General features: G+C 54.1%; 1 protein-coding gene across 2 annotated transcripts; it reads left to right on the top strand.

Annotated features, from left to right (window-relative positions):
* The first annotated feature begins 31 nt into the window (after positions 1-31).
* Positions 32-21144, top strand: Wfdc1 (WAP four-disulfide core domain 1). Of its 2 annotated transcripts, none has more exons than XM_003461957.4 (8): positions 32-303; positions 446-646; positions 11696-11885; positions 13612-13695; positions 14296-14436; positions 17529-17570; positions 19135-19205; positions 20755-21144. In XM_003461957.4, exons 2-7 carry the CDS (start codon positions 527-529, stop codon positions 19191-19193), a joined length of 636 nt encoding a protein of 211 aa, XP_003462005.1. In that variant the 5' UTR covers positions 32-303; positions 446-526; the 3' UTR covers positions 19194-19205; positions 20755-21144. The 2 variants fall into 2 exon arrangements, with proteins under 2 accessions (XP_003462005.1, XP_063103782.1); XM_063247712.1 differs by having other exon boundaries at positions 98-303; positions 14299-14436.
* The last annotated feature ends 418 nt before the right edge of the window (positions 21145-21562 follow it).

The following is a 21562-nucleotide window of genomic DNA, read 5'->3' as shown; positions in this document are numbered from 1 at the left end:
GCCCAACTGGGAACTTGGCTGAGGTAGTTCAAGCCCCACCCACCCTGGGCGGCCCCAGCTTGCAGCCCTCACACCTCCTCAAAGGAGGCAGGAGACAGAGTCCCACAGGACCAGAGACGTGGAGTCCCACAGGACCAGCTCATTAAGCAGGAGTCTCGCGTGGCGGAGCCATTCCCAGCTACTTCATCGATTGATCGATTGATCGATCGATCGTGGAGTCGTGTGCCCCCTCCTCCTGCTGCCACAGCTGCTAGAGCTACTGGAGCTACAGCTGCCCCTGTGGGTCAGAGACCGAGGCCAGAGGTCAGAGGGCGGGCTAAAAGGAACCTGGCCGGCCAGATGCCTTCTGGGAGTGGGAGCATGTGACACTTCCGGGCACAAGAGCCAGGGGGCCTGGGGAGGGGAGCTAAGAGAGGCCGCAGTACACACTTCTGTTCCCCTCCAGGCCCCACCCTGCAGCCAGTCCCTCCTTTCTCCGTGTCTGCAAGGTCTTTGGCCAGAGGAAACGCCTTGCATCGGCTGCAGGATGGGCAGCTGCGGAAGGAAGGTCCTCTGGGCTCTCTGTCTCCTGCAGCTGCTGGGAGCTGGCTCTGCCGCTGACATCTGGAAGCGTGCCCTGCGGGACAGGCTGCCAGAGAGGTCCCGAGTAAGTGCGGGAGCCGTGGGTGGCCTCTGCCGGTGGGGGCGGCTGCAGCGGGAGACCTCAGCGCTGAGTTCTTCTGCAGGTGTCTCCTCTGAGTGCAAGAGGAGTGTGTGTGTTGGACAGACGGACTCTTGTCCTCCCAAGCCCTGTTGGCAATTGGGGGGTGGGCAAAGGCTCCCCGATTGTGGCAGAAGGATAGTGCCTGGCTTGGGACTTGAAGCCAACACTTGCTTCCCCCTAAAAACCAGCGCCTATGCAACGGCCCATGGATCTGAAGCGGTGTTTTGTCTCTGTCCACTGTCGATAACCCAGGGAATGTGAAATGGAGTTACACGTGGTTTATACATTCAGTAAACTTATGGCAGCTGCTCCACTCCTCCTCAGCTGTGTGACTTCAGGCACAGTGGTGGCATCTCTGAGCCCTTGAAGTCTCAGCCACAGACGGCTGTTTCCTTCACCACTGTTTACCAGGTATGGTCCTGGGCTCAGGGGAGGCGGTGATCAGATCTCTGCCCGGTGAATCCACCCCACCGTGGAAGCAGCGGAGAATCAGTAAGAGGAGTCGAGCTTGCAGCTTTCTAGTGCCAAAGAAATGGAGCAGGAAGAGGGTGGCAGAGAGCAGGGGCAGCGTAGGGTGTGATCCAGTACCCCGAAAGGTGCAGATCCACAGGCTGAGGCTGCGCAGGGCACAAGGCGGTGCAGAGGGTCGAGTGGCATCTCTGAAGCTCTGTGCGTGAGGGAGGATGTGAAGAAAAAGCCACACAGAGCATTTAGCATGTGGTGGTCAATGTGTCATGAGGCTTTTAGTCCATGAAAGTACACGGTGCTTGTCTCCAGGCTGGGACACGTGTCCTAGGTTGGGCTGGGCTCTATCTAGTGCACTTGGGCAGCTAGTGCCTGCCTCTAAGTCAGCACCTAGTGCATCCTATGCGTGAGGAGTGAGCAGTCGCCATGCAGACAAAGATGCCTGTGCATGTGGTTCTGTCCCAGGAGAAGCAGGGCAAGTCCTTGGGACTTAGAAACATTTGCCTGAGGCTTTGAAGGGTGAATACAAATTTGCTAGGTGCTGGACACAAGGGAGGAGGTAAAGTTTAATGACCCCAGGCATGGTGGGCACAGGAAACTGTACTGAGGCCATGCTGGGTCTCCAGAATCCCACTGTCCAGGCTGGGCAGGTGCTCAGGGGGAGAGACAGGTCGTCCCATGGGAGGCAAAAAGCAGCAGAAAGCAAAATGCTGGTAAGTTTTTTTGGAGGAGGGAGCGCACCCTAAAGCCCCCTGGAGGAGGTGGACACACTGACGAGGGCTTCAGGAGGGTAGCGAGGGGATGGAAAAGCCATTAGTTAAGCCTTTAAGAGATCGCGATGCTGACGTGAAGTTATCGAGGTGAGGCATCCACTGCATTCTGTTCAGTGAAACAGCCAGTTCCAAGCCAGTACATGTGGCACTGCCAGTTTTTGATTTTCAAAAAAAATGCATTCATGAGTAGAGGCAGGAAGGAACCATCTAGAACAGTGTCCCCTAGATTGGTGATCTGACTGTTCCTGGGAGTGAGCTGCCCAGCGCCTTTTTAAGAGTATTTTCGACTGTGCTGTCATAAAATGTTTCTAAATGCTGGGAACTAAGGGTTGCTGTAAGGATGTGAGGCGCCGGGAGTGTTAATCGCCTTGATTGGAGTAATCATCTCACGGCGTGCATGTGTATCGGATGTGTCAGTGCACCCTTTGCATATTCTGGATTTTGTCGATTATACTCGGTATTTTTAAAAAGAGGGAGAGAGAGGAAGAGAAAGCGAGAGGAAATTAGGCAGGGCGCTCACATGTGGGGACTCCAGCACTGCAGGGGGTTTTGGGGTAGCAGGATGGACTCTGGTCTGTGAGGCGGAGTCAGATGGGGGCATCACAGCGAGCCCAGGGGTGCACAGCAGCCTTGCTTAGCACACAGGATACTGGGCAGCATGCCAGGCCCAGAGTCACCTCTCAAGAGCTGTTCCCTGCTGGGCTGTACTCTGCCTCTCTCTGGACATCCAGTCATCACCCGGGAAATGGAGGAGAGGGACCAGGTGATCTCCACTGCCCTTTCTGTTCCCATCCTAATGTCCATTCTATAGTATCCAGCAGGGAACTGGGCCCTGGGCCCTCGAGGACTGTGGGGCTGGGCTGGGCTGGGCTGTCGTGGGGTTCAAAGGCTGGGGGGCCAGCCCTGTGCTGGAGCTGAGTGCATTGTGCAAATTGTACCATGCACACTTAGACTTGATCACTTGCTTGGAAGAGAAAGCACACAAGGGCTCCTGCCGGCTTGTGGCCCTTCCTCATGGTCCTGCTGTGGTTCACTGCTTCCCACGTGGCAGAGCCAGACAGCTCTGTGATCCCTTCCAACCCCTCCCCAGTGACTTCACTGAGGCTGCAATTAGCCACGCTGGGCCCAGTGACAGTGTGGACGCTGCCCACAGGCTTTTGTTTCAGGGCTGGGTCTCTTGAGTGCCGTGGGGCTGGTGAATTTCCTGAGCAGGCAGCACCAGCCTGCGTTCCCCCCGGGGGGCCCTCCAGGAGTCTCCTCAGACAGCCCCCATCTACCACTTTCTGGCTCCACTGGAATGGCGAGTTCCTGCTCCTCTCTGAGTCTGTGTCCTTGTCTGTAGTGTGGCTTTTTGGTACCTGCTTCACAGGGTCAGGAGAACCACAAAGCCATCGGCCTGTCCTGGCACAGATCTGCATTCTCTGTACATGGGGCATGCAGTGTGTGCAGGTGCGTATGTGTGCACACACGAATTGTACACATACAGATGTGCGCACAGCAGAAGCAGTGATTCACGAGGCTGGGCTGAACAGCAGCAGAATGTTTGTGAATGGCTTCAAAGCCTTTCTGGGTGGCTCGGGGTTGGTTCTGGGCAGCTGATCTTTTTTGGCTTTTCTTTCCTGGCATTTGAAGAGATGATAATCACTTACGAGCACTTCCTCTGTGCCAGGCCAAGTGTGTGTCATGCTGAGCTCTTGGATCCTCTTGACCAGCCTGGGCCCAGTGCCCTGATGCTCCTTGTGGTCACAGCTGTGGTTCTGTTGTCTCCCAAGTACTATCCAGGCCAGCAGAAATGGTTGTTCAGTTTGCATCCCACCCAGAAGTGCCGGTCCCACTAGGAACCTCTGTGCTGCATCCAATCAGCCTGGACTCCCTTTGTGGTTCATCTGCTTGGGGAATGGGGTTCGGGGTGTGCACAAAGGAGCCAGATGTGACCATAATGCTGGCGTTCCTCAGTTTCCCCAACCTGGCTCTGCTTTCTGCTGTTACTTCTATGAGCTCTATTTAGTCATTTGTTTAGTAGTGCTGGGATAGACCCAGGGTCTCACGTGCTAGGTCACTGCTCTCACAGGGCTGCATCCCACCCCTCAGTGAGCTTTCTGGGGCCTGCCTACGCCTCCTTTTCATTTTTGCTAAATAGCAAAGGAGGGCGAGGCAGGTGGCGTGAGGGTCAGTGCCTGCACCTCTCACCTCTGCCACCCGAGCCTTCCTCAGCCTGGTGCCCCAAGCTTGCTGGGACAGCCTGTCCTCCTCGCCTGAGATCTGTGGTATGGATGAGATTGTGTCAACCCTTCCCCCTCAAAAAACACAAGTCCAAGCCCAATCCTGGGTCTGTGAGTGAAATCTGATTTGCAAATAAAGTCATGCAGAACTCATGAGTTAGGCTGAGGCCACACTGTGTCAGGGAGAGGGCTTGATCCCGTAGGACTGGTGTCCTTAAAAGAAATGACACAGAAGCAAAGATGCAGACAGAAAGGTACGGAAAGACAGACAAGAGACCGAAGGCATGTGTGTGTGTGTGTGTGTGTGTGTGTGTGTGTGTGTGTGTGTGTGTATGTGTCCGTGTGTGTGCGTGTGTCCCACACAGGACCAGGGAGCCCCAGAGGGAAGAGACTCAGCCAACCTCTGATCTTTCCCTCTGGCTTCAGAACCGCAGACTAAGTTCGTATCAGTGCTGGGGCTTGGCTGTAACTTCCCACGCCCAGCCCCAGAGAGACATATGCGGGCCACTCCGGAGAATGGAGAGTAATGCTTGTCCAGGCGGCCCCGACTGGTAAAGGTTTCTCAGAGAAAGAAACTGGCGCCATAGCACCTGCTCCCCTGGCATTTGGACCTGGAGTATGAAGCTGTCACTATACTGGGTCCTGGGCACTCTCTGTGCTCTTTGAAAAATACGAGCCCACATGTCCTGTGCTGCAGGAAGCCATCAGGAGACCACTGAGACGCTCCTGTCTGGAGGAGCAGTGCCCAGTGTACCCAGGCCATGGGTACCTATGGCTGAGGCCCTGGCAGAGCCCTAGACTCACCCTGGTGCTGGAAGGGAAGTTCACAGCCTGCAGGAGTGAAATGCAGGATCTGCCAACCCCAGTGTAGCCCAGATGGCCTGGATGGAAAGAATGGAAAGGAAACGAATACTGTGGCTTTAGAGTGAGCTTGGCCAGACCTCCATCTCCTCTCTGGGCCTGGGAGGGAGGGAGGAGGAAGAATCCAGGTCCTGTGTGGTTATAATCAGGTACTGAGAGGGAGGTGGGATGGAGGAGAGGGCAGCGGAGGGACCCCCCCCCCAGCAGCCTCGAGGTGGAGACAGCTGATGTCCAGCAGGTGGGGGGATGGATAAAAACCATGTGGTCCATCTACATTGTGGAGCATTGCTCAGCCATGAAAAGGAACAAACTTCCATTACATCACACAATGTGGATGACTCTCCTAATCATGGCGCTAAGCAAGAGAGCCAGATAAAGGTCACATAGTGGATGAAACTATTTGTATGGAACTATCCGGAACAGGCACATCCATAGACACAAAGTAGATTTGTGGTTGCAGAGGCTGGGCAGGGGAAGAATGGGGATTGACTTCTAAGGAGAACACTTTCTTTGGGGCGAGTAAAATTTTTAGAAACAGATAGTGATGGTGATTGCACAACTTGTGGATCTGATGGATGCCACCGAATTACACAATTAAGGGTGGTTAAAATGACAAATTTGGTGTTATCCATATTTTTACCACAATAATCATTGTAGGCCTGGCGGTGACCAGTGTGCTGTTAAAGCCTGAGCAAATTGCCTGAGGACTTTCTGGAGCAGAGGTGTGGTGTGTTCTGGGAGCTCTTCAGGTGTCCTGCCAGCTCTGAGTTTGCACTTGGGAGGCTCTGGTCTTATGAGCACCTCTCTGAGAAAGTGTCCTAGGCTTCCACCAAGTCCTCCTCCCAGCACCAAGGACCAGGCTCCAGGACATGATCTCATCCACACACACTGAGCTCCAGGCTCTGTGCTCCGGGCACAGTCTTATTTTTAGAACTTAGACATCCACATTCCAGAGAAAGAGACAGTAATGCTTAAAGGAAAATTGGCTTTTTTCCTCCAGCAAGCAAGCCAGTCCTGGGCTGGCCATTAAGTTGCTGCTGGAACATTCCAAAAAAGGGTAAGCTCTTACTGCTGAAGGAGAGGGGTGGTGAGTGCTGAGGGAGGGATGTGGGTGAAGTGGGGCAGCTTTGTGGATTGGATTCTTTCTCCCTAAATGGAAATGGTATAATACATTTTGTCCTGATAATTAAAATAATGGTGTTTACTGTAAAATAAATTTCGGGCAGCACAGAAAGTTACAAGCAGAAATGATCTAACTTCTTCCTTCAGGATGTGAGCTCTGTTGACATTGCTCAGGGGAGGTCTAGACGTTTTCTTAAAGGAGTTACACACAGCACACATTTGGTTTCTCTGTATTCATGGTGTTTAAAAACTTTACTGAGGTGAAATACACAGGATGTAAATTACCCATTGTAAGTGAACCTTTCAGCTAATCCATTGGTACTGCTCTGTTCCCTTAACTATTTGCTAAATACTTCTGTCTCCCCTAAAGGAAAACGTGTGGCCATGACTCCACTGAGCCCCGTGCTCCTGTTCCCCAGTCCCTGGCAGTCACCATCGGCTTCGTCTCTGTGGACTTTGCACGTGGGGAGTCACACCCCGTGCGCTGTTCTGCGCCTTGTGTTCGCACACCCTACTGTAGGATACGGCACGTCCTTCCCAAGGCCTGCTGGAGGTCTCAGTATTTACCCACACAGGCTCCTCTGGCTGCTACGCCAGCTCTTTTGCTTTAGTTGAACCTGGACTTGGAATTGGAACGTGCCAAATCGCTGCCCACTGATGGAGCTCGAACTGCCCTTTCCCCTTCCAGCGTCCTGAGGATTTCTGCAGCAGGATGACTGTGCAGATCCATAGAGAGTGCCTAAGATACCTCCCCGGGAGGGAAAAGGGTCATCAGCTAACCCTAAGGGAATGCTTTTTATCCAGCTCAGCCAGGCAGACCTGCAAAGTTCTCTGAGCTTTTCTCCCGTTTCTGTTCAGTAGCTGGAGAACTTGGCTTGCTGGCAGTCCCCAAGCCGCAGTGACAAGGCAGAAGGCAGAACCTGCTCGGTGGCTCTCGTGAAGGACGCTCTCAGTCTTGGGCGAGCTGTCTCGTCTCAGGGAGGGGTTTCACTGACCGTTGCTGTATTTGCAGGAGAATGGCTGTGTGTGTGGAGAGGAGGGGGGCTGAGGCTGCAGGGCAGGGTTAGGGTGAGCTTTTACAGGATGTGTGCCATGTGGAGGACAGCATTCCTGACTCTGGCCTGAGTGGGCTGCTCCACAGGAGGTGGGGGGAGAGGAGCCGGATGGAGGAAGCCGGCAAGGTGGGGCAGCCTCCCAGTGCCCGGCGCCTCGGGCAGGAAGACCCTGGAGTCTCTGCTCCTGCCACCTGAGAACTGCACCAGCTCAGGCAGTGCCTTAGCTGAGGCTTGGAAATATTTAAGGCTCTACTGAGGGTTGCTGCACAGAGTGAGGATTTTACAAGTGTTTCTTCTGCTGCCATCGTGAGCCAGAGAGTCGGGTTCTGAGCCTGGGCACACCTCGTACAAGTTTCCTCGCTATGCAGTGAGGGTCACAGTTGTTTCCTGTGTGTCAGCCACTTAGAAGGAAGCCTGGGAGACGGCCAGTGACGGTTGCCCATCATCATTGTCATCGTCATTGTCATAACCTCCCTTTTCCGCAGTGAATACTTCTTCAACACCTGCTCCTGGGGCACAGGTGACATCGAAACCGAGTCCCTGTCCCTTGGAGGGCACAGCACAGTGGAGAAACACAATCAGTGAGTGTGCAAATACACACATGCCTAAAGATACCGGGAGTGGGAAGATGTGTGAGGTGGGACAGGGAGAGGACACGCTCATGTCACAGAGGCCTGGAACCCTGCTTGCCAGCCCTGAGCTGGGGCTGGGCTTGTAGCACTCTGGGGACCTCAGCGAGGCTGGGCTAGCTTGCTGGAGAGAGAGTACAGGGGGCAGGTGGGGCCATACCCAGCCTGAGCCTGGGCTGGGGATGTCAGCCCCTGGGCAGGAAGAGGTTGGAGCTAAGCCCTTTATCTCTTTCCCCAAGAATTGTCCTTGTTCAGCGCCCTCCCTGAGCTGGGAACCTTCTGCAAAACATGGGCCCCCCTTCTTCCAGCGCCCAATCAGGTCTTTATCACCCATCACCATCTGTTTTGCTGCTGCACGAGAAGCAACTCGCTATCTCTTTTGTTCTGTCCAAATTCCCAGAAAAGCCATTTGGATTTCTGTCAGAGAACAGTGGCCCACCTACACTGGTGCTCCCCACAGAGCCCTGTGACAGGGTCACCACTGTCACCTCTCTGCATGCCAGGGCAGTGGGGTGGGGGCTAGGGCCTTGTTTCTGTCCTGGGCGCCATCCATTCTACAAATGAAACCCTGCTCCCAAGCAAGCTAGGTAATGAGCCGCTCCCTCTGAGGAGGAGGCCAGGCGCCTCTGAGTCACCCTGCAGGGGGGCTGGGGCCACTGTCACCTTGGATCAGGATAAAAACCGGTGAGGTCCCAACACAGGTCCAATTCAGTTAACTCTATAGAAAGTGACGGGGAGCTAATGATGTGGGATCGGGGTCCTGCTGGCAGCTTGAAATTTATTGGCCATGGCACAGGAATGCAGGAAGCAGGAGATGCTGGAAAGACCAGCGTGGGTTAGAGACCCACCCACGGGGCTGCCCTGATCTTCAAAGGAGCCCCCAGTCGCTCCCAGCTTTCTTTTCCTCATCTACTAGCATGAACAGGCCTCACCAAGTTGCTAAATTGCCCAGGCTGGGCTTGAACTGTGATCTTCAGGATCCCGGGGTCACATGGCTCTAGGGTTAACCTTTCAGTGAACTGCCAGGCTGTTCCCACAGTGGCTGCATTCCCGAAGGCACGGTCCTCGATGGCGGGTTCTGCCCGACCTCACTTGTGGGGGTGGGGTAGCCTGGAGAAATGGCTCACCCGGGCTGTGATCTGCATTTCCCTGGTGGCTAATGATGTTGAGCAGTTAGGTTTTTTCCCCCCAGACAATACTCAGCTGCTTGATTAGCTTTTCTGGAGAGATTTCCATTCAGATCCTTTGGGCATCTTTTAATTGGGCTGGAAGCTTGACAGAAAGGCCCCATCAGAATGGCAGGATTTTCTTGTTCAGAAATAAGATGTTCATACTTTTTTTTATACGAATGTCGTAGTTCTAGTTGAGGTTACAATTAATGTTGCTCACAAAAGTTCACCTGCTGCATACCCCAAGCTCCGACAGGCCCATTTCTAAGTCAAACTTTCCTGCACGTAATCCCATAGGCTGATCTCCAGTTGGCTAAGCTGTGGTCACTTGTGTATGTAAAAGCCCCTGGACATGAATCCCTTGGGGAATGAGTTTGGGTCCCCACCCCAGGTTCATCTGCTTTTTTATAGATAGGTTTTTTTTTTCCATCGGTACCAGGGATCGAACTCATGACCACATGCTTGCAAGGCAAGCACTTATGCCACTGAGCTAAATCCCCAGCCCTAGGTTCATCTGCTTTACAGTAGATGCTGCTTTCTGCTTTTTCTCTAACAGTACAACACTCTTGCTCAGTCCTCTTCTGACTCTCCCCCTTGTAATTCCTTCAAGAATGAAACCCACCAACCAACCGGCGCTAACAGGCTGAATATTTTCCTGCCGTCTGTCAGTGGTTGTTTATGACTCTCTCTGTGCTGTGCTTTGAAGGGTGAATGTCTCCCTCCAATTTCCACGAGACCCAGCGGATTGCCTTCTATATTACTGCTTTTCCTTTGGATGTCATTCCTAAGAGCCACTGCCTACCTCAGGACTGTGAAGCTTTGCTCTGTGTTTTTTCCTAAGAGCCGAGTAGGTTCTGCCCTTTCAGAGGGTGTCAATGCATTTCGGGTTGTGTTCTGCATGTGGAGCTCGTCAGGTACAAGTGCATCGTCGCATGCAGGGTCCAGGCATCTCAGTACTGCTAACAGAGACCCCTCTGCCCTCGGCGAGCCCCTCGGAGCTCCTGCTGGGGAGAGGCAGCACGGGTGCACAGATTCAGACCCAGCTTCTCCTCTCACATCTGCTTCCTGAGCCTGGGACAAAGCTAGGGCCGTGAGGTCCACGCTCCCTTCGGTGGGAGGTGTTTCTATTTTCTCTTGTGTGTGTGTGTGGTCCCTTAATGTGCTCCGTAATTCACCATTCATTCTCATTACCGGAGGATGGGGAACATGTCTGTATGCATCTTCATTTTCTAGACACTATTATGTCACGTGTTTTTCCATGTCATTAATAGTTTTTTCCATACACACTTCTAGTACTTTTAAAGTTTTTAATTGTCTTCTTCAAATTGAAAAAGTAATCCATGTTCATGGTTTTTAAAAAATGACTAAATGCAAAAAAGCATAGAATGAAGAGAAATCTTTCTCAGCTCCAGAAACTAATTCCTTCCAGAGGCAGCGTTCCAGACTGGTTTCTTGAGTCTCCTAAAAATGTTCCCAGAGGACTGGGGATTTAGCTCAGGGGCATAAGTGCCTGCCTGGGAAGTTTGAGGTCATGAGTTCAATTTCCGATTCCAAAACAAAACAACAAAAAAATGCACATAAATACATATAATATGTATCAGTTATGTGTATATGTTTTCAAGATATAATTAGGGGCCAGGGTAGATGGCTAATTTATAGCAAAAAAAATTATTTCTACCTTGATTTTCTTCCTGCATCACCACCCCAGCCTTACGTGAGCAGCTCTCTGAGCCTGATTTCTTGTTTTGAGAACACAGGGTCCGTGGCTGAGTTCCAGCAGGCTGATGCTCCTTATCTTCTTGGACAGAACCGGGAGGTGGGATTTTGAAACTTGTGTGCTGGGGAAGGCCTTGGGGAGTAAACAGTTAAAGCATTTTTAATGCAAGTTACAGCTGGAACCAAGACTGGGGGCACGGCCAGGGCGTGCCGTGTAATCACTGCTCTCCACAAGCCACATCTGGCAGGACAGTGTCCTGGCATGGGAGGGGAAGTTCATAAATCCTAAATTCCAGCCCCAAGAACGCCCACAAAGCAAACCACTGTAACCCGCATGTGCTGGAAAGACAGGGTGGACCCCAGCCCTGGCCAGGGGGTCAGTGCCCATCAGCAGCCACGCCCTGGCTTCTCAGCCTGCCCTTAGGCCCTGGCTTCCACCCTCAGCATGGAGTGGACGCAGGGGCAAGCCCAGAGTGTTCTCCTGTTCCAGATTTTCTGAGCAGTACATTTGCAAGGTTTATCCAGGATATTTGGTGGAATTCCTCACTGTCCATGTGGTTTGTGCATCTCAAAGCTCTAGGGAAATGGATGATAAGAAACCTGGTCATGCATCTAGAAGTGTGTGTGTGTGTGTGTGTGTGTGTGTATGCATGCATGCACACCTCATTGTGTAGATACACAGATATACAAGATCTAGAGGCACACAATCTCCTGGGCACCTGAGGAACACACAAATGTCCCCTGCAAACACCCAAGACTGCCCTGCAGTCCTCTCCCTGTGGAGGGCCTTGCAGTGGGCTTGGGCTGGCACTGCCACACAGGAGCATCACACCTGTGACTCCCCCCAGCCACCTCACCAGTCTGGTCCTGCCAGGATCACTGGTTCCCACTGAGGAAGCCCAGGCTGAGACCAGGATCTTCAATCTCCCCAGGACCCAGGGCCCAGCCTGGGCACTGCTGATCCTTTCCTGGTCCCACAGGTGGAGGAGGCGAACATCGCTGGCCCCCAGCAGCCTCGTGCTGACCGCTGCCCACCGCCCCCAAGGACGCTGCCCCCTGGAGCCTGCCAGGCTGTGCGCTGCCAGGCCGACTCCCAGTGCCCACAACATTGGCGCTGCTGCTACAATGGCTGTGCCTACTCCTGCCTGGAGGCCGTGCCACCTCCGCCAGGTAGGCAGGGGTGGGGGTGAAGCTGGATGGTGCCCGAGCTGGGCGTGGGAGAGCTGAGGACCTGCCAGGCCTCACCTTCCCCACCCTGGGCAGTGAGAATGGCAGCAGCTCCTCGGGCTCTGTCCATCTGCACTTACAGAGCACCTGCTGTGTACTGGGCCCCTGTCTGGGTCCAGGAAGCCCACAGCCTAGGAGACCATGACAGGGACAGACAGTGTCGCCTCCCATGACAACAGGGTAGGCTGAGATTCCTCCCTTAAAAAAATTCAGATTTGGGGCTTTTCTGTAAACCGTCCAGCCCCAGTCCATGGTCCCCAGATGCATGATGCCCTGGTCCTTTAGTGTTCCTGGATGCTACCAGATCCTCTGGCAGAGTGAGGCCTGGCCCTGGGGGTGTGCAAGAAAGGGGACCCCAAAGAGGCAAGGCAAATCTCTAGTCTGCTGGTCAGTGGTCACCTCCTTCAGTGTCCTCCTGCCACCCAGGTTGGAAGTGAGGGTGCAGCTCAGGGAAGAGCTGTCTGGACAGAGCACTCAGCACCCAGGCTAAGGGCACAGGGGTGCCCGGACTGCCACTTCTGAGAGGAGCAGCCTGGGAAGTGGGGTGGAGGTCCCTTGCGGAGTAGAGGGAAGGCCTGGGAGCAGAGAGGCTGGGGGAGGGCAAGGGCTGGGGGTGGGGCCGGCAGCCGCTTCTGCAGTGGGAAGGAGTGACCAAGACCTTCTGCTCCTGGTTGTCTGGGTGCTTCCCAGGCTGTGATAACAGAAAGCGGCTCCAGGGCCTCCTCCCCGGAGTGACCACATGAAGCACGGGTCTCATAAAGGCGTGAAATGGCGCCCCCTGCTGGTGAAGGGGCTTACAGGCACCAATAGGATAGGCCAATAGGATTGGCGCCCCTTTCTGTGGATCCCTGCTTAACACCGGGCTTCTAGCCTCGCTGGCTACCTGTACAAGGTCCCAGCTTTCCACGCAGGTCCCTTCTTAGGCTCTTCCAGCTCCACGGGTGCAGATGGTTATCAGCTTTCTTCATAGCCGAGGACACCGAAGCGCAGAGAAGCTGAGTCATGTGCCCAGGGTCACAAAGCAGGCATCATGCCGTTTTAGTCCAGCCATCTGTTGGTGCGGAAGCAGCCACTGCCTTAGGTCCTGAGTGCAGGGATTCGGGGCCATGTCCAGGGTCCCTGCCTAGGACACCCTCCCTGGGACACCCATAAAGCTCACGTCTGGCCTCCCTCAGCCCTTTGCCCAAGGCTTGTTTTCTTGTGGGCTTCTCCTCTGAAAACAGCAATCCCTCTCCTGCCAAGCCTTCGCTCCCTTCCTACAAGAACGCACTGGCTATGTCTGTGTGTCGCCCGCCCCTGCCTGAAGATCAGCCCCACAGGCAGAGTCCCGTGTCCCTGAGCCCCCAAGAGTGGCTCAGTAAATACCGCGTGGACAAGCCCATCCGGTCAGTCCCTGGCAGCAGGTGAATGGCTTCCCCACTCATAGTGCCCACAGCAGTCCAACACGAGTGCATCGGTCTCTGAGCTGACACTGGGCCTGGGGTGTTTGGTTGAGGGGCGCTGTGCTACGTGTTGCAGGGTGCCTAGGAATGTCCTGGCCTCTGCGCGCTGAGGGTGTGCTGGGAGCCTTTGTGTTTTCTCCTGGGAGCCTCTGGGGTGGCACAGGGGAGTCCCCTGCCCTGGGCTGTGCATGTCTCGGCCTCCTCCACCTGACCATGTCATGTGTTAGTTCTAGACTGGCTGGTTCAGCCGAAGCCGAGGTGGCTGGGAGGCAACGGCTGGCTCCTGGATGGCCCCGAAGAGGTGCTACAAGGTGAGAGACCCGCAGGGAGCTGACCCCCTGCCTGGCCGGGACCCCCTCCCACGCTGCAGCCAGGGGACCGGCAGGGCCAGGCTGTCTGTCCACATGCATGCAGGGACCAGGCAGCCTCAGCCCTCCTGAACCCCACCCAACACTGAAAGGGGCAGCTGGCCCCTCCCCTGGGATCCCACAAGCCCAGTCCAGAAACAGGGCTTGATCTCCCTGACCATGGGGCCTCCTTCGGGATGCAGGACAGGGCAGGGGACGGTTTCCAGACCCCAAAATCCAAAGAAGGTTTCATGGCTTCTCCAAGGGGTAGCGGCTTCTTCGGGAGGGACCTGTGCGTTGGGCCCTGCAGGGGAGGTGGAGTGTGCGTGTGTGCATGTGTGTGCACACCTGTGCCTGGGACTCCACACCCACCTGTGTGTGTGACGGGGTGGCTGTAGCAGCACACTTATGTCCCCATATGCAGGAAAACTGTGGTTGTGTGTGTGTGTGTGTATGTGTGTGTGTGTGTGTGTGTGTGTGTGTGTGTGTGTGACTGCTCACTCTTGTGACTGCACACGTCTGAAACCAGCCCCGCCCTGAGCCTGGCTCGTGTCCCTCCCACAGCAGAGGCCTGCAGCACCACCGAGGACGGTGCCGAGCCACTGCTCTGTCCCTCTGGCTACGAGTGCCACATCCTGAGCCCAGGGGACGTGGCCAAGGGCATCCCCAACCGCGGGCAGTGCGTCAAGCAGCGCCGGCACGCAGGTGAGTGTGGGCGCCCCGCCTGCTCCTGGGTCCCCACGTCAGAGCCCTGCCCTAGCAAATGTCCCCAGCACCCTGAGGCTGGCCCAGAGCTTCCCCATGCTACCCACGGCTGGAGTCTCTTTCCTGTCCTGCCTCGAGGCACAGGACAGGGACTCTAAACCAGCAGACTGGCTGTGCATTCCAGCTTTGAGTTTCTAGCTGGCTGATCTTGGGCTCAGATTCTCCATCTCCCCGAGACTCTGTTTCCTCACCTGTACAATGGGGCTACTTCATGATGCTACGGGAGCCATTGAATTCACACAAGCAAAGCCCATGGAGCGGACCTGGGTAATGAGAGGTGGTTGGTAATAATGCAAGGCAGCCAGGGCTCTGTCATAGACCCATAGACCCCTTACTCCTGTAAGCCAAGCTAGTTCAAACCCATTCTCAAGAGTGCCAATCAATGCCAAGAAAAAGACCCATTTCTGGGATGAAGCTAAGAAAGAGAGCAGACAAATGATGCCCATCTAATTGGTGAGGCCAGTAGCCACTTGTGCATCTCACAGGCATCCACTGTTTTGTTGCAGCCTGCAAAAGAGAAATGTAGCCAGGCACAGTGGCACAGGCCTTTAATCCCAGCACTCTGGGAGGCTGAGGCAGGGCGGTCATCAGTTCCAGCCCAGGCTGGGCAACTGAGTGATCCAGCAACATCCTGTCTCAAAATAAAAAATGACCAAAGGACTGGGCATGGAGCTCAGTGTTGAGGCCCTGGGTTCCACCCTGGCACTGAAAAGCGAGGTGACACACCAAGAAGCCAGGGCCTGAGTTCAGAATCGCAGGCTCAGACCCTCGGAAATGGGCTCACAGCCTGCAGACTTCTCCCTGGAGAGCCCGGCGGTCACCTAACTTTCCCACGCTGCAGTTTCTTCAGCTGTAACACATGGTGGTGACTGCGGCAGCACTGCATGGCACTGTGATGGTGCACAGAGCACCCAGGAAGTGCTTGGCATAGCGTGTGGTGCACAGGAGGTCCCCAGCGAACACGTGCCACTCCATGGCCACCACAGGAAGGGGACATGTGAGGTCAGGACCCACCGGCTGCTGGCATGAAGTCTGTCCAGCAGGAGGACCCCCGCCTTGTCCTCAGGGGCCGTCACGTGTTGGCAATGGTCGGTGATTATGGCTGAGTCCCCCACACCTTAGCACCCAGCAAGTTGCTTCACAGCAATGGTGTTCTCCTCCCAGCATCATCGAGTGAAAAGGCTTTTGGTTCGTTTTATTAACTACATATTTGAAATAACTTTAGGCTTACAGAAAAGTTGCAAGAATGTGGTAGCCTGCACCCAGTCTGTCCAGTATTTGTTGAAATATGGTCATCCTGGCTTTGTTCTTCTTCCCTCTCCCTCTCTCCCCACGCTGTATAAACCTCTCTATTTTTTGTCTTTGGACCTTGGGAGAGGAGGCAGCAGACTTTGTGGGGCCACTAAGGACCAGCCTCCCTGGTCCAGCCTCCAGGTCAGCAACAGGCAAGCTCTCGGCTGGGGCTGAAAACGGGCAGCTGAGGACTTGTGTCCTCTGCAGGAGGAGGGTGAATGTTGGTGCACCCAATGAATCTGCACCAGGGAGCTGGGCAGGGCGTCAGAGGCTTTCCCCAGGAGGAATAAGGTGGCCGCATAGCTGGACTGCAGGGTCAGAACATGGCACAGGAGGAATTAAGTGGTGCTCAGAGTCCTTGGGCAGGAGGGGGTTTGTTTGATACAAGTGACACAGTCACTTTTGGAAACTGGGTTGTGTTTAGCCTAAGGCGAGTGTCCAGCATGCACACACCTCTGTCCCCTGTGGCATCACCTGGAGGCAGGTCTGTTCCAGAGATCTCAGCTTGGAACAGACACCCCAGTCATTTGATTTGGAAAAGCCATTGCCACCATTGCTGATGACAGGTTCAACACCATGGGTGTCACCACCTCAAATAGTAAATGTCCACGCTGGTCCAGAAACCCTGTACACGACCACAGAACAAGAGAAAAGTGTCAGCTGTGGCAGAAGTGTGATTGATCAGCATCCCAGCAGAGAGGACAGTGCTGGCCACCAAGAGGAATACCGAGCTCAGTGCTGGGGAGATGGCCACATGGACATCACCGCACTGTGGCCGCTGTCCTCTCTCCCCAAATGTCCCGTGCTGTGGTGGGGTGGGGCTGAGGGTAGGGATGGGGTCAAGGGGAGTCAAACAGCAGCAGGAACTGCTGGCAGGGGCATGAAATTGCCAGCAGTGGACCATGTCTTGCCTATGAAAGGGACAACTTTATATGATTCCTCCTAATGCTTGCATATCTGTGTCCTGCATGAAAAAATTTAGAATCTTTGTGATAACTTTAAGAGACTAGATTTCATGCTCATCTTAAGGTGAGAAAAACGAGGCTTAGATGGGATACACGGTGCAGTGAAGATTTCAGCTCAGGTCCCTGTGTCCTTCACAGCACTGACACATGAGTCCCCTTGAACAGATTCACAGCATAGTTTATTGCCTGCAGGAGCATATTTTGTGATGAGATTTGCTGAAATTTTGCTTTGAATTCCTCTGTTAAAATAGTAAGGTCCCAGGGCTGGGGATGTAGCTCAGTGGCATGAGTGCCTTCCTGACAAGTGCAAGGTCATGAGTTCAATCCCCGGTACAAACAAACAAACAAACAAACAAAAAGTAAGGTCCCAAACTTCTTAGGCTCACAAGGTCCTACTGAAGCATGTGCTCAGAGCTTTCCTCTGTGAGGGTTATGGCTATGGAGATCTGTCATATTAGAAACTAAAGCCACGACATTAAAATGTTTATGTATTTGTCATTTAAAAGTAACAATGTAAACCCATTGTATGTTAAACAAAAAAATATTTCTCTTTATGTTTTCCACAACCAAAAATGGAATTGGATTACATTTTTTGTGCAATTCCTTCAGTTCATGAAGAGAGATTCCTCTGTGTGCAGTTCAGCTGTGCTATAACTCATGTAAGCTGGGGAAGATTCCTCTGTGCACCACAGGAAAACGAGCGTGAAAGATATTAATAATTCGCCAGTTTGGCCTCAAATGCTGAACATATTTTATCTTCTCACTGTGTTCCAGATGGGCGGTTCCTGCGACACAAATTTCATAAAGAATACCCAGGTGAGAGAAGAAACCATGCTTTCTTTACAGAAGACATGAAAAGGGACAAAGTGCATTTCTTAGGTGAAGAAGAAAAAATAAAACCCCAGAGCTGAGATACAGAAGGAAAATGGAGCTAAGATGGAGAGATAAACTAGAAACCCTATTATAGTCTCACAGCAGCAGGATGGGTGTGAGCCGAAGGGGTCCTCACTGCAAAGGTGGCCTCGTGTGGAATCTCAGAACCTGGCGCTGGACATGTTCATGTCCTTCCTGTCTTCATTAGGGAATTGGAAATGATGGTTAACACCATTCTCCATTCATTTATTTAATTTTTCAGCCCTGACTATGCATTCATTCATGCATTCATAAACCCATTCATCTAATCACCCAACCACTCATTCACCGATTCACCCATTCATTCATCCGTCCTACATTTATCTACCCATACATACATAGCACTTATCCACTCATGCATCCATCCAGTCATTTATCTGCATATCCACAGAAGTATGTATGCATCTGTTTTAGTTACTTTTCTCATTGCTGAGACGACAAGATACATGAAGTTAATAGCCAAAGTTAGAGGAGGAAAGGTCTATTTTGGTTCACAGTTTGTAGAGGTTTCAGTCCATCATTAGGTGGTTCCAAGGCAAGGTGGTTTTGCAGAGGGGCATCACAGAGGAGAAACAGCTCATGGCTGGAAGAAGGCAGCCAAGCAGCAGCAAGCAACAATGGCCCTGTTTCCATCCATTATATTCTGTCCATGGCCTTAGGGCAGGTAGCCCTCATGTCCAGGTGTGCGTCCCCACTCTCCACACCCAGAACTATGCCAAACCAACCAGTGGACTAATTTAGTAATCACACATGCTTGATCCCAGCATCATACATCCAGATTCAGCAACTTCCCAATATGTCCTCCTATGAGTACATGAGGCTTTGGGGGGATATCTAGGTATAAACCATAACTCTATCCACCTATCCACCCATCTCCCATCCTTTCTGCATCCATCCATCTATCCATCTGTTCAACATGTCCTTATCAAGAATTTACAGCACATTTATCAAGCACTATCCATCAATCTGTGCTGGAGGTCAAGCCTATGTAGACATGAAACAGCCAGCACCCACCACCATGCAGCTAAGACTGGGTAGGAAATTCAAGCACTATTGAAGCCCGAGTGGTCATTTAAGTGGTCATGATGTCACATACTGGATACCAGGAGGACAGTGTAGACCGTGCTGGCCAGGAAGGCTTCCTAAGGCAAGGACCTGAAAGCTCAGCCTAAAGAATAAGGAGCAGTGGGCCGAGGGACACAGGTGATGATCCTGTGGCTGGGAACAGCATGGCCACCCCCACAGGTGGGGTGTGTGACCACCGAGGCAGAGTGGCCTGATGGAAGACCAACATGCAGGAGGGCCTGCTGAGGTGAGGGGCTGCAGCGGGGGCTAAGTGGACTCATCCAGGAGAGGGCCAAGCTGAGGCATCTGCACCTCCTCTGGCAGGCACGGGGGTGGGGGAGGGGCCACAGCAGATGTCCAAGTAGGGCCAGCCTGCCCTAACAGTGCCCTGCTCTTGTTGCAGATGGTGACTCCAAGTATGTGGCAGAACCTGGCAAGGAACAACAGAGGCCCTTCCAGTAAAGCAGCAGGCAGGTAAGTGGGGGACAGGGAGCCACTGGGAAGGGTGGATGTGGGCAGTCGGGGTTCTGGTAGCTTTCATTACAGGTGAGTGGCAGGAGAAACACAGAAGGGCTCTCCTTTCGGGCGAGTCTCAGATTCCCTCACAGGTTTCCCGTGGCCCTAGCACTCCACCTGCCATCAGAAGTGGATGCACGTCTGTGCCCCTGGAGACCCAAGCCCAAGGCCACCCTGGGGGCTGACTCACCTTTGTAGACCTTGGCCTCAGCATCTCCGATGTCCCTAAGTGTTGTCTGTCTTTCCCCACTTCTGCCAAACCATGCCATCAAGTGCCACTGGCAGGGGTGGTACCCAGCATCCAGTTGCTAGGCAACAGCTGCCAGGCACTGTTCGGGGACGAGACAGTGAACAAATCTGGCCAAGTCCCTTCCTGTAGATCAACAGAGTGACAGGCTGTATCAAGTGTCACAGAGGAAGTGACAGGCGATGAGGAGCAGGATCTCTGCAGGGGCAGGGAAGGCTAGTGAGGAGCCAGGATCTGAGGAGAAGGCGCTACCCGGGAAGCTGGGCTGGGACTATCACTGTCACCAGCAGAGGGAGCAGAAGGAGAAAGATTCGCGAGGGGGGGCGAGCTGTGCTTTGTGGAATTGCAGGGCGGCTGAGTTGTGGGGACGCTGATGTGCAGGAGGTGGCCCAGAGGAGTCAGGTGCGTGAGTGAGGCATGGCAGGGCAGGTGTGTGCACAGGACTATGTGGTCACAGCACCCGGGGCTGTACCCGGCTGCAGGCCCTGCCTGGTGTGAAAGCTTCTGGCCATGCACATGCCCCGGGGACTTTGCTAGAAAGCAGTGTATGTCAGTCTCCTGAGAATTCACGTTGGGTCCTCCAGAAAATCTCCAGAGGAGGGATCAAGGCCGGCAAGTCTATGACCAGAGCCCTTGGCTGTCCCCAGCTGGCTTCTGTCCCCACAGGAGCCTGTGAGCTTTCTCCAGGGAAGTCTGGGATGAGCAGGAACAGCTGGAGGCTTCCTGTCCCAGTGGAGGTTGTGGAAGGGGTAGCTTTGGGGGATCTGGGTCTGGCTATGAGGTCCTGTCCCCTCACTGTGTGACTTGAAGCAAGAGATCCCCTGAGCCTGTTTCTTGATCTAGGGAATGAGAATGCAGGTGACAGATGGACTACGAACTGAGTCAGAGAATACCAGAGAAGGCTGTTCAGGAGCTGGATGTGGTCCTCCGGAAAATCCCCAGAGGGTGGGACCAAGGCAAGAGGCTGAGGCAGGACTGGAGGTTCAAACCCAGCCTGGGCAACATAGCAGCTCAGCCAGACCCCGGTTCTAAAACTGTAAAGGCTGGGGATCCGGGTGAGCGACAAGGTCCTGGGTTCAGTCCCAGCCCCAAGCCCCTCCCCTCCCCCCAAAAAGAACAGAAAGAATGAATTTCTCTGGGAGTTAAGGGTTTAATCTTCGGGGAAGCTGGGCCATGGAGGTGGAGGAAGTGACAGACTCGGGACGACTCCACGTCCTGCCGTGGCGGCTCATATCGCTGGCTTCTTTGTTTCCCTTCCAGTCGGAGCGGGAGCACTCCTCCACTTCCTGCTAAGCCTCGGGAGGAGCAGGGAGGCAGCTGGACCCCAAAGGCGTGCTCCGCCTGCAGAGCAAGACCCCGAGTCCCTGGAGACAGGGCCCCTGGCTCCTGAGCCCAGCTTGGCCCGCCACGGTCTGAGGAGGCGCTGACCAGCTCTGGGCCCTGCTTCCCACCCAGCCCCTGAGCCACAGCGCCACCATCTGCCCGCTGGGAAGAAAGCACCGCCCGAGCGCGGTGAAGGCCTCTTTCCCTGTCGGAGTTCAGCATCCTGGCGTGTCTGCTCATTACTCCCGGGTCTGGCTCTGGGAGGCAGCGCCCATCCCAGAGGTTCTCCGAATAGATTTGCCCATCTTAGAATGGCACTGAACTACACGTGTGCGAGTAGCAGGTTTATCCACTTGATGACCTTACGTTGGATGTGCCGAAGCCTAACACAAGCCGGGGTGGGGGGGCGCAGGGCCAAATGTGAGGCCTGGTCGCCAGGGTTTGTGATTCCTGGTCCTGGTTGACCCCACGGCAGGAGGCAGGTGGGTGCTGACTGGAGGAGGTGTTGCCACGGCTCTGCTTTTAGAGCCTAGGACACCTGGGCCACAAGTGTCCCCAGTGGAGCTGGGGTCCCTCTGCAGGAGGGGGATCATGGAAGCCATTCATTAGGAAGATGGCTGGAGCAAGTGGCAGGGAATGGGGTGGTGGGGAGGGATGAAAGGAGGGTCAGATGAGGGCAAGGAAGCCAGCATGTCCATGGGGAGCTGAAAACTCTTTGGCGTGCTGGAGGCAGGTTCATTCCACG

This window comes from Cavia porcellus, unplaced genomic scaffold (genome assembly GCF_034190915.1).
Source record: "Cavia porcellus strain 051 isolate PalLab524CR breed Dunkin Hartley unplaced genomic scaffold, mCavPor4.1 scaffold_4, whole genome shotgun sequence".
Taxonomy (NCBI): Eukaryota; Metazoa; Chordata; class Mammalia; order Rodentia; family Caviidae; genus Cavia; species Cavia porcellus.
Note: the sequence above shows the minus strand (reverse complement) of the source record. Positions and strands in the feature narration are given on the sequence as shown.

What these genes read in the sequence shown, in the direction of transcription:
- Wfdc1 (XM_003461957.4), top strand. Translation starts at nt 527, where the DNA reads ATGGGCAGCTGCGGAAGGAAGGTCCTCTGGGCTCTCTGTCTCCTGCAG. An exon ending in GGCTGCCAGAGAGGTCCCGA is followed by an intron (nt 647 to 11,695) that starts GTAAGTGCGGGA and finishes CTGGTCCCACAG; the next exon opens with GTGGAGGAGGCGAACATCGC. An exon ending in ATTTCATAAAGAATACCCAG is followed by an intron (nt 17,571 to 19,134) that starts GTGAGAGAAGAA and finishes CTCTTGTTGCAG; the next exon opens with ATGGTGACTCCAAGTATGTG.